The sequence below is a fragment of the Gymnoscopelus braueri genome (assembly GCF_963280865.1).
Source record: "Gymnoscopelus braueri genome assembly, chromosome: 1".
Classification (NCBI taxonomy): Eukaryota; Metazoa; Chordata; class Actinopteri; order Myctophiformes; family Myctophidae; genus Gymnoscopelus; species Gymnoscopelus braueri.
This window is the reverse complement of record NC_137603.1, coordinates 44917771-44930511: the sequence shown is the minus strand read 5'-3', so window position 1 is coordinate 44930511 and position 12741 is coordinate 44917771. Positions and strand designations below refer to the sequence as shown.

The 12741-nt window shown below is 40.3% G+C and overlaps 1 protein-coding gene across 5 annotated transcripts in view; it reads left to right on the top strand.

Moving 5' to 3' along the window:
• Nucleotides 1–12233, top strand: part of ppfibp2a (PPFIA binding protein 2a) — a 30740-nt gene extending 18507 nt beyond the window's left edge. For 4 of the 5 annotated variants that reach the window (XM_080425322.1, XM_080425325.1, XM_080425323.1 and 1 more), the window contains 15 exons: nt 976–1037; nt 1788–1866; nt 2005–2132; nt 2949–3022; nt 3111–3171; nt 3442–3610; nt 4744–4885; nt 5005–5133; nt 5420–5570; nt 5706–5817; nt 5912–6000; nt 10085–10207; nt 10456–10581; nt 10829–11017; nt 11271–12233. In XM_080425322.1, the coding sequence (XP_080281448.1) occupies nt 976–1037; nt 1788–1866; nt 2005–2132; nt 2949–3022; nt 3111–3171; nt 3442–3610; nt 4744–4885; nt 5005–5133; nt 5420–5570; nt 5706–5817; nt 5912–6000; nt 10085–10207; nt 10456–10581; nt 10829–11017; nt 11271–11477 (1841 nt within the window). In that variant the 3' untranslated portion in view covers nt 11478–12233. The remainder of the gene's footprint in view (nt 1–975; nt 1038–1787; nt 1867–2004; nt 2133–2948; nt 3023–3110; nt 3172–3441; nt 3611–4743; nt 4886–5004; nt 5134–5419; nt 5571–5705; nt 5818–5911; nt 6001–10084; nt 10208–10455; nt 10582–10828; nt 11018–11270) is intronic. The other variant, XM_080425326.1, reaches the window with a different exon arrangement.
• Nucleotides 12234–12741: the final 508 nt, after the last annotated feature.

The following is a 12741-nucleotide window of genomic DNA, read 5'->3' as shown; positions in this document are numbered from 1 at the left end:
GTTTCGCTTTGTACTCTTTACCTAACCTCTTTCATCATCCCTTATAATTCTTGAATACCATATTTCATTTCACCCCCCCCCCCCAATTCAACTCATACATAGATACACATGGGACACTATAGTATGATACTTGCAGCAGCTATTTCACTCTGTGACAGTTGACTGTACCAATTTGTCTTTATGCTACAGTAGCTGGAAATGCCTTTAATTCTTAGCATGTTGCTTTTGACTGCAGAGAGAAACAGACATGTCAACATTACTGTTGCAACCCAGCCTAGGGGAACCATAGTGTACCATGATTAAGAGGGACCTCTTCCCAGGTCCCAAGCCACAAAGTTGTTTTCAGCCTTTTTCCAGGGTTTTACTAAAATCCTGTAGCTTCAGGGTGGGCTAGTAGCCAAAACAAGAAACAAAAGAAAACAAACATGAACAACCTATCTTAACTAATCAAATCAAAAGGAACCACAAGACAAATCATTACTTAACACCTAATGAAAAACCAGAAGAAAAAGGTAAAGGCTACCCACCCCTACCAAGCCCCGGCAGTCAAACAACAGAGTGACAAGGTAGCTGGTATCCTGGCTATGGAGAGATGGAAGCTGGCCTTTTAAACTCCCCGCTAGAAGGCTGGAACCAATCAGCTCCCTGGAACAACTCACTCATTAAATCAGCCAAACCTGCAGCCCATCAAACACAGATACCAAAAGACACCAATAGACATCCACAAACAACATCAGGGTAGTATGTTGAGAGACAGGCTATATTTGGTGCACAAATCTAATCCAAAAATGTAGTTTTGATGAGAATGTTGGCGTTAAAAATTATCCAGCCCCACTAGATATTTTCCCCCTTATTCACATATCTCTGTGTTCCATGTGTATCTATCGGTACACAACTATAACTAAATCTGACATGACCAAATATAGCAGCTATGTTTATACAGACAGATGATCAGTATGGGCTTTCTCTTTATAGACCAGGAACTCCAGAGGCTTAGGACTGGTATGGAGTCACTTTTAGCAGCCAATGATGAGAAGGTAAGAGACCTCTAGAAGGCTGGCAACTATCCTCTGAGTCTCCCTCAGTTCAACACAGCTGTATGTGGTTATATGGATTAAAGTGTGTGTTCTCATCTGTTTACAGTGTAATTTCGCGTACATTAAGTATCTTGCCAGCCCGTACACAGTGCTGTTATCGTTATTACTGTTTGGTAAGGTAACTGTTGGATGTTTCCATGTTTCTGGGGCCCCACCCTCACAACATTTATAGTACAGAAGGGCTTTTGTGTTCGTGCAGCCTCATGCAAGGAGACTTTAAAGAGTCACAGACGTTTACGCGCACACACACACACACACACACACACACACACACACACACACACACACACACACACACACACACACACACACACACACACACACACACACACACACACACACACACACAATTTCAGGCAAAGCCACACTTCACTTATAGCCCTCCATCTGCCAAACCTAATTTTGGAGTTAGCTACATTAAGGGAAACATGGCAAAGCCAGGCATAGACACCACTTCAAAAAAAAACACACGCTCCAGTGAACCGTTACCACATCTCAGATTTCCAGCTGGGCCAGCGTCAATCCCCTCCCTGTTCAATACTTTGATGTAAAGGCCATATGGAGGAAGAGGGATGTTGATGTAATAAATTGGTCAGTAATAGAGTGGAGCAGATATAGTCCATATGCATGTTTTCCTAACCTTAGATAAATATAATAATTGGATGTTTTGTTGCTCTGTGTCACATGCAGGACCGACGTATCGAGGAGCTCTCTCTGCTGCTGAGCCAAAGCAGACAATTCAGAGAGGTTACAGCCACAAGAACAGCAGGTAAAATGACTTTACGCTATTTTAACCGTTTCCTGTTTGGCTTAGCACAGCAATTGGATTGGTCGATATGAAAAACTACAAGGCTTCCTTGAATAGAAAAGTGGTAACACAATGCTTTGACTTTGTGTGTTACTCTAGCTCCACCTGCTGTTCATTCATTGTCCAATGGCAGAACCCCATCAAGCAGTAGTGAAGAAGAAGAGCAGGGATTGGCGATGAAGAATGCAGACTCTGCCAGTGCCAAGTCTGAGGATGTAAAGTCTGAGGTGGGTGAAGTTCCGGTTGGTAATTATACTGTAATACTGTCTTTGGATGTGTTAGAGCAGTGGCTCTCAAACATTTTCAAGTCAAGGACCCACAAATTGATATGTATTTGGCCGTGGACCCCCAACTGAAAAGGTTTTGTGCCAGGGACCCCCAGAAGAGAAGATTTAGGTAAAAAAAATAAGCTAAAATGGCAGATGTACAAGCTCGCAGCGTGGCACGAAGTGACGCGCTGCAAGCATGTAGATCTGCTATTTTTGTATAGCCAACATATAATGGATAAAGTCAAGTGGTTAAAATTATTGTTATGCTATTATCTGGGGACCCCCTGGAACCCCACAAGGACCCCTGGACCTCTATTTGTACACACTCAGAGTTATGGGAGTCCATGGCGTAATACATACCTAGCTGGGGGTCCTTTGAATTTAAAAAATCACACCCTGTGTGAAGTGGGCGGTGTCTTGCTAGCTAATCACAATACTGAATGGAGTCAACCAATCATGTACAAAAAATAAATACATTTATTGAAACACTCTTTATGATGGAAGAAACCATAACTTAAAAAAAACAAAAACATGGTTTTTTTTAAGTTATGGTTTCTTATATAGGGCTATGCACATGTGTCATGTGACACTGGCCAATCACAGTCCTGAATAGACTGTGATTGGCCAATCACGGTGCAGTTATTTTAGTACATTTTTGGCCAATCACAGCTTTTCACCGCCCCAAAAAAAGTTTGAGAATCACTGTGTTAAGAGTAAGAAACATGCATTTTGACAACTACAGTAAGTTAATCTCGTGCCTCTCATCTATTCCAGGTGTCCACAAGTAGCTCTTCCTCGTGTCATACGAGTACATCTCGTTCATTTACCCAGAAGGACACTGACTGCAGGTATTGTATTACCTTACAGAAGACCCAATCTACCAGCAGTACTGTCACCAAACGATTAACACTGATCATTGTGCTTTTATCTCCTCAGGACAGAGCCACAGATTGATTCAAGTAGTATGAATGACCTACCAAACGGATCTGCACCAAAGGTGATTGTTTTAGAATAGCCAGATTTTACGAATAGCAAAAAAAAAGTGTTATTTTACCCCCCCCCCCCCCCCATTAAAAAAGAAAATAAGAATATTTTATGGTAATTGATGTTAAATATACCATTTGCAAACTAGTGTACATTTATTTTAGTTTAGTAATGTGTGACGGACTCACATTTTCCACTTAAAAAGTATTTATACAGGGATTTTCTTTTTCTTCATTTTTTTTTAAATGGAGTTCATTTGCCATCGTCTGTGCTGTTTTTCCAGAGTAGTCAGGCCGATGCCAGAAGTCAGACTCTGCCTGTGGGCTCCTCTCTGGAGGAACATAACGGAGACAGAGAGAGCACCAGTGATACTCAGAGTCACAGGTCTCCTGATGAGAGTGAAGATGGAGACTCCATTCAAAGTAAACCTGGAGATGAACTCAAGCTATCTGGTACACACACTCAGATGATTACACTGCAATGACTGCATAACCCCCAGTGTTGCTTTTACTCTGAGAGCCTAACACTTTTACACTTTGTATTACAGTCTCTGTTGTGTCGTTTGGGTCTGGGGTTCCCCAGCTAAATTAGGAACAGTTTAACCACTTACTTTTTCAAAAATAGTGAAAATAGCAGATCTACAGCATACTGTAAGCTCACAATGCATCGTATGTGACACGTTGTGAGCTTGTAGATCTGCTAGTTTAGATACGTTTTGCCAATGATAGGAGGCTTAATAGGGATGCCAGGTTGAAGTGGTAAGGATGCCAGGTTGAAATTGTTAATTGCATTATCATTTCACCAGCTGGAAGGTAATCCAATGACAGAATGGTCTTTATGAGACATATACAGACGGTTGTAGAATTCTTTACTAAATCGTATCTAACAACTAAGATTTTCTATTATGGGCGTCCCTGGCAACAAAGCTTATTTTTAACCTCATTCAGTGGTTATCCATATGTGAGCCACATGTGAAGCAAACCACTCCCTTAGTCCCTTTTGACCAAAAGACCAGTAGCCCTTTTGATCACAGCTAATACTGGAGGCCACTGCCTGCCCTTACAGAGCAGAGGGTTGTGTGGATATTCCTGCTTTACACACAGAACACACCCTCTCCCTTCTTCTGATTGACCACACTCACCCCAGCCCAGCTCCACCCTGTCCCATCCTCATTGACCACTTTGAACATAAGCCTCTCCCTTTTCCCTTTCTAATGGGTTGTGCTGCAAAGCCTGTGCCAGTAAGATGCAGCTGTGAGTCCATCTGGTTCACAGGCTTTAAGGTCTAACTGGTTGAATTCAGATGTACTGTATGCAAGTTGGCGAATATGCAGTAATTCTTCCCATGCTGTGAAAAGGTGGACCCCAGCAGTGCTGGATGCAGTTGCTTTGGAGTCTGTTCCGAATGAGAAAAAAACTGCATTTTCACTTTATGCTTAGTCATCAAGATTGTTTTATAATGACTGAATATTGGTATGATGAATTTAGAACTTTAGAAATTTGAATTTAAAATTAATAATGATAATGAAATTATGCCAGTGCTTTTCCAAAAGTGAATGTAAAATCTCTTTCTAATCTCTTCATAGGGAAGACAGAAAAAGTTGAGGACAACACTTCAAGTGATCATTCCCCTGTACAGTCAGGGGCGAGTCCACCGCCTGGCCACCGGGCTGTGGGTTCACCAGAATACATGAAGAATAATAGGAGCATCAAGAAGCTCTGGGGAAAGTTAGTGGAATATGTTTGTCTGTGGCTTTGTTGACACCAATCAAGCTTATTTCACCAATACATTTTTGGTGTGTTTAAGTCTGGGCACCTCTGAAAAATATATTTCCAAACTCCTTCAGACTTCGAAGAACCCAATCAGGGGGGCTCCAAGGCATTGACCCAGATCCTGGCCAGTTCAGGAGAGGGGGACTGCGTGCTACAGCAGGGCCCAGACTTACACGGACCCCTGAGTCTGGTAGCTCTGTACGGTAAGGCTGGTGAATAATGCCTGACCACCTGTATTACTGACCCCTGGTGGTTCAGAATGGTATTGTACTACTGATGGAAAAACTATCTATTAAATGATTTTAAAAATAAACTTAATACACAAGCAGATGGAGTCGTTCTCCCATGTCCACCTAAGGACCACATTGGAATTAAGTCTTTATTTTGTTAAATTATATTATGTCTGAAATATCTAAGTTTTTGATGTATACAGCTCTTTGAGTATTCATTTAATTTGGGTCAGTTAATGTATGTCTCCTTTCCTGTTAGTGATATGAACACTCCATTTAGCCACTGGACCAAGGAGCAAGTGTGTGGCTGGCTAGAGGACTATGGGCTGGGCCAATATGTTAGCCTCAGCAGACAGTGGGTCGACAATGGACAGACACTATTGTCTGCCACACCCCAGGACTTCGAGAAGGTCAGAAAATAAAAATGGGATAAATAGGCTTAAATAACTAAAATGAGCTTTATTCTTTACTTGCAGTACACTGGTATATGTTCAGCTGACAAACCTCATGTTTACTGCGTCACATAAAGCATTTTCTCTCCGTAGGAAATGGGAATGAAGCACCCACTGCACAGGAAGAAGCTGCAGTTGGCTCTGAAGGCATTCACCACTAAAGTTACAGAGAAGTCGTCTGAATTGGACCACATATGGGTCACCCGTGAGTCTATTGCTATCAAATGTGGCCCTTTGCTTACCATGCGTACGTGCTAGCACTGTAAATGAGGATACTATATGATTTCCATCCTCTCCAGGCTGGCTGGATGACATTGGTTTGCCTCAGTATAAAGACCAGTTCCATGAGGGCAGAGTGGATGGTCGGATGATACAGTACCTGACTGTGGTAAGATTTAACACACAAATAAATATGTACCATTCAGTGTTAATGTTGGCAGCTAATTTAGATTTAGTCTACTCTTTTGGACAAAAATGCTTACTAGTTTGTCACATTTTAGTCATTTCTATCCATTCTATCCTATCCTTGTTTTAGTCCAGTTTCAGTCATTAGTTTTTGTAAAATAATTAAAATTAAGAATGTATTTAAACCAATTTAATTAGGCAAATACAGGTAGGTATTGGATTTAAGATATGACTGTGCTAACAGTATTATCAAAAAATATGTCACATTTTGAAGATTCAAATTTGGGGGTAACACAATACAACTAAGCCTATTATATATGCACATCATCATGTGTTACAACATTTTCGTAAAATACTGAATGTTCAGAAAATAGATTGTCCTACTAACAAACAATCAAAACAACAACATCTTAACAGCTTATTATCCACATGACTGGTACCCTATATTTTTAGCCTTGTGGTCTCTCTAAGCAAGGCTAAAATTATGATGTACTTGCTGTACTCATTGTTTCAATGCAACAGAGACACAGGCAAGGATTTCCTTGTGACATCACCAGATATGGAAGACAGACACATACCGCACACTGCAAACAACCCAATAACACAGTCCGTACGTCAACAGCTAAATGTTGCATTTGTTTCACTCAATATATAAGAGAGAGAGAGAGAGAGAGAGAGAGAGAGAGAGAGAGAGAGAGAGAGAGAGAGAGAGAGAGAGAGAATCAGCCCCCCTGTCACAGATCACAATCTTCAATAGAGCATCGCAGTTCCCGCCCACTTCCTGGTTTTTCCTGGTGCCGGAAGGAAAAACTCAATGCATTTATATCTATTAATTTAAGCCTCGAATCAAGCCATCATGACATGACATGAATCATGACCATAAAACGTTTTTTTCTGTGATTTTTTTTTATTTTATATTTAATTATATGATATACTATATTTAATAAATACCCTTTGTTTTGCCGTTTAAAAAAAAAAAAATCACAGAATCAAATGTTTTATGGTCATGATTCATGTCATGTCATGATGGCTTGATTCGAGGCTTAAATTAATAGATATAAATATTTTTGGAAATGTCAATGGGAAAAATGCATTGAGTTTTTCCTTCCGGCACCAGGAAAAACCAGGAAGTGGGCGGGAACTGCGATGCTCTATATCAGCCACAACACAGCAGACATACAGTACTGCAGATCCCCATCAGTCAGTCTTCTATTCCAGATGAACATTTGGAATTGATGGCTGTTATGTCAAAGCCCAAAACCTCTAGCTTGAACTTAAAAGGAAATAGCAAACTCACACATAGGATAATTGAAGTGACCAAGAGCCACATACACATACACAACATACAAACTGTAGATTCACATCAGCATTCAATTCCAGAGCCAGAAATGGTCACTGAAAATGTTGGGCAGTTGGGTCCCAAAATTACAGCAATAGTGTTAGCTTGAATCACATTAGTATACACACAGCATACAACATAAGCAGCAGCAGCAGCAAAACAAAACAAAAGGTTCCTACTTTGAGCTGTCTTCTACTTGACTTCATCAGTCATGTAAGTGATGGCCAGGGTCAAACTTTGGAAACCATGAATAGAGAGATAGAGCCGCCCTCTGTCTACTCTAGTTCATCCCCGGATGAGCCCTCCAGCGGCGTCTCCACTCAGTCACGTCGATCCTCCATACACGTATGGTCCTACTCGTGTACCTGTGTACATGGCTTCTAGGGTCCGGAGTAGGTTGGGAGAAACACCTGAGCCCTCCTTTTGATCATCATTTGGAGACCTTAAAAATGTCATCCATACTTTAATTTCATCAAACAAATAAATAGTATACTGTAATAGTAAGCCTGTTTCTCTTCCGTACACATAGCTATTGATTGATTTTGTCCTCACTATCCGGTGGCATTTTTTAACATGCACACATTATAAAAGGGATACCCCTAAAAATCTGACTAGGTATGCCATCCCTTGAAATAAATTGAGAGATTAAATAGAAATCTAAATGTGCTACAGTATTCAGGTTGTCACACTTGCTCCAATATATAACCTTCAGTTAAGTATGAAGTTTCATTCAAGGATATTTGGTGCTGTGACACCCCAACAAAACATTATTTATTCAGGCAATAAAAGTAGGCTACAGTATATAGGACCCATGCACACAGCACCTAACCTGACGCTTCCAGATCCAAGAAGCTTGCTCACACATTTGTTTCACAGCTTATTGAGAAACGTAGTTACTCAATACCGCCCCCATCTGGCAGAGTCAGGTTACACAGCACCATTATGGTCTGTTAATTTCAAAGTTAGTTTCAAATCTCGCGCGCACACGCACACACACACACACACACAAACACACACACACACACACACACACGTTAACTCACCTGGGAGAATAAAGACCGTTTGTAAAGAAGGCAACCAACACATGCAGTTTGTCACAACAAGTCAGTCTTTCAACTGTCACAGAAGTGTGACTCAGCAATTTGATCTCCCTGACAACTCTACTCAACTTCCATGAGGTGGAATTACATTTCAAGTTGTTAATTTGACTATTTTACTTCCCAACATTAAACGGAGATTGTAGGCTAATGCGCTTGGTAATGGAGACGTCTGTTTACAGCAGGTGTGGAGGAAGGGGGCGGGGCAACCATAGGATTTTAAAGAGCCCGCGACGCGTGAAGCCTTCTTAGGGAGTGTCTAACAATAACCTGCATTCAAGTGACCTACTTTCTAGTAACAAAATGTAATAACTCATCACACTATAGGCAAGGCAATGGAACAGTAGGTCTGCTATTAGCTTACATTATATATATACACATTTATGTATGTATGTATGTTATGTATGTTATGTATGGTATGTATGGTATGTATGGTATGTATGGTATGTATGGTATGTATGTATGTATGTATGTATGTATGTATGTATGTATGTATGTATGTATGTATGTATGTATGTATGTATGTATGTATGTATGTATGTATGTATGTATGTATGTATGTATGTATGTATGTATGTATGTATGTATGTATGTATGTATGTATGTATGTATGTATGTATGTATGTATGTATGTATGTATGTATGTATGTATGTATGTATGTATGTATGTATGTATGTATGTATGTATGTATGTATGTATGTATGTATGTATGTATGTATGTATGTATGTATGTATGTATGTATGTATGTATGTATGTATGTATGTATGTATGTATGTATGTATGTATGTATGTATGTATGTATGTATGTATGTATGTATGTATGTATGTATGTATGTATGTATGTATGTATGTATGTATGTATGTATGTATGTATGTATGTATGTATGTATGTATGTATGTATGTATGTATGTATGTATGTATGTATGTATGTATGTATGTATGTATGTATGTATGTATGTATGTATGTATGTATGATTATTAAAAAGATGATTAGATTATTAGAATACCACACTCCTCCCACCCCCTAGTGGAGTAGGCCTGACACAAGTAAAGTGTAATGCATTGTTTTAAATTATTCACAAACGTGCCTTGTTCTTTTTAGTACATTTGTTTCAATTTGAGGAGAGTTAAACTTTACACTCATTCAGCATGTCAAATAATTTGTGAACTAAGATAAACAACTCTAATTCACTCATTCATGCAACTCATTCACTTCTCTAATCAGTACAGGTCAGAGGTGATTTATTTAGCTTGCATTGTATTTCAAGTTAGCACCATCTTACTCGATAAAATAACTTTAGCTTGTGTGCTGACTTTTGAATGAAATTCAGAATGACTTGTCTTAGTTCTACTGGATCTCTTCTCCACTATACGTACCTAACATTTTAGTCTAGTTTGTATTTGTTGACGAACTTTTCAATATATTTAGTCATGTATTTCTTAGTCATCAAAGCGTGATTTTTTATTTAGTTTTAACTAAGACGGACATTTTTCGTCTTAGTTTTAGTTGACGAGATTTACACTTGTACCATTGCGGTGTAGGCCTACAAATGCAATTTTTGGGTAGCAAACACTTTGATTTGAAGCACTTACTAGAAAATATGTATCCCCCCTCCCTGTTCTTCCAGAATGACCTCTTGAGTCTGAAGGTGACCAGTCAGCTCCACCACCTCAGTGTTAAATGTGCAATCCATGTGCTCCACGCCAACAAGTTCCAGCCCCACTGCCTTCGACGCAGGCCAGGGGAGGAGGTAAGGTGGGAATGTGCAGTAGGAGGAGGGGAGGAGGTAAGGTGGGATGGTGCAGTAGGAGGAGGGGAGGAGGTAAGGTGGGTGGGATGGCGCAGTATAGGAGGAGAAGAGTAGCGTTTGGATTGTGTCAGAGTGAGTTGAAAGTGAAAATGATGGTTAAGTAAAAGGATTTGTGAAGAGCCAAGTGAGGGAACAAAAAATGCAATGCACTGGTACTGTAATTATCTTGCTGGCATTTTGTTTTCCAGAAGCAGCCCTCTCCCTCTGAGGTTGTGCAGTGGTCTAACCATCGTGTGATGGAGTGGCTACGAGCTGTAGATCTAGCTGAATATGCTCCTAATCTAAGGGGCAGTGGAGTCCATGGAGGGCTGATTGTGAGTGAAACCGGTACTCACAAGTCATCCTAAAAGCATTTTTGCTCCAGACACATAATACTTCCCCAGTGTTGTTTATTTATGAATGTAATATTTATCTGATACGGACAGATACACATACTGTAATATATCTTATAAATATTCTGTTCCAATATATCTTAACATGTGTAGCTAAAGTGATTGCAATGCTGTCACTGCACTGTACTATGTGTCTCTGAATGCTCCTTATCTGTCCCTCCATACACAGATTCTGGAGCCTCGTTTCAGCTCAGAAACCTTGGCCCTACTGTTGAGCATCCCCCCTCCGAAGACCCTGCTCCGACGTCACCTCGCCACTGCCTTCGCTACCCTGGTGGGGCATCAGGCTACGCAGGAGAAACGAGAGTACGCCAATGCCACTGGCCATGTCCCCCTCACCACCACAGCCAAAGTCAGGGTAAGCTAGAATGAGAAATAACTGCTGTGCTTACAATATGGAATTACAATCATTCATTAAGGGGCTTTAACCCCTTGAACCCCAGCATGCCTATTCTTGGGGGAACCTTTGCCAACAATAGCAGATCTACAAGCTCACAACGCGCCGCAACGCGATGCATTGTGTAGATCTGCTATTTTTGGCGTAGACTGAAAAAGGCTAGAGGAGAGGAAGAATACAAGGTTTAAGTGGTTAAATCCTTTTGTGTTTGCAGCCAAAGAAGCTGGGCTTCACCCAATTCAGTCACCTGAGGAAGAGGAAACCTGACGACTCTGCTGACTATATCTGCCCCATAGACAGTGGGGGTCTTGCAATGAATGGGATCTCCCATCGACCTTATGCAGGGCTCAGGGGCCTCAGCCCCATCCTGGACAGGCAGCATGAGAAGAGGGAGCAGGTGGGGATAACAAGCTCAAGCTGATACCGCGCCCTCCAAACCAATGACTGTTAAGCTAAAAGCTTTTAACTCCACCCTCTCTGCCACTGCAAAAACACTTCCCTCACCCTGAATCAAGGTGATTCTGTGATTCAGTGGGAATTGTCGTGCTGATATTCCAGGATGAGCTACAATGATAATTAGCAGGGGATGCTAATTTGCTTAATTGCAGGATATACTAAAGCCGGGATTCATCTAAACATGGTGAATGGTGACTGTGTGTGATATAAGCTATGAAAGCTTCTCTCTGCATTCCTTCAAATGTGGGATTTCCCAAGCTTCCACTTTTGCTTTAATTTAATGCATTTCGCTGACCATATTGTATCTTACCTTCTCTAGATTTAATTTGGATTGCTTGTTCTTATGTACCACTTGATTTATAGCATAGTGTAATAATAATTACCAGCTACTTTAAGCTTGTTTGTGGCATATCATTTTCATGGCTGTCAGAAATGAAATCATGAAAACTGTCAGAGAAATTCTCTATTGAGAATTTAGCTCAGCACCTTCACATGCTGTAAGACTATTGGTCTTCTGTCAATGTATTAATTTTCATGCTTCCAGTATTGAAAATAAAGCCTAATGTCACTGTTGCATCATATGCTTGTAAATGTTTGGCCTCATGCCAAATTTAAGTTAATTTAGTTTTACTTTAATTTGATTACTTTACATTTTCATTTAGGGAAAATAATGCTCTAATTATATCAACTGCTACCATTAAAAGAAACTGCTGTTGCTGATCCTTTGCTGCTGGGTAGAATAATTATGATGAAGCTACAGGTTATGGAGACGATAACCCAACATTGGTCTGTAACTGTATGTCACAAGAGCTCTGGATAGCTTGATTATACATTTTGATAGTTTTGCCTGTAATGTTCAAGTCCTGGTGATTTTCCATTAGGAACCCACTGAAGATATCTCCCTTTCAGACTTTGAAGATAAGATGGTGAGTTTCTGAGCAGTAATGATTTGGAAATGAACTTTACGTAATTACGATGTGGTAGATCTCACATTGGAGATGCTTCAGGTCCATGAAAGTGTTCTTTTGTGACTGAAAGAACTTGACATTTGCAATTTTCATTACAGTGTAAAGAGACAATTCTGTGAACAGCAGGAACTTTGCATGTCTGATGACATCCCTTCCTGGAGATGACCTTGAGGATCTTGACAACAGTGGGAGAACATAATTGTCTTTATCTATTTTTGAAAGGATTTGTTTTATGCCTGATGCAAGACTGCCCACTACTGG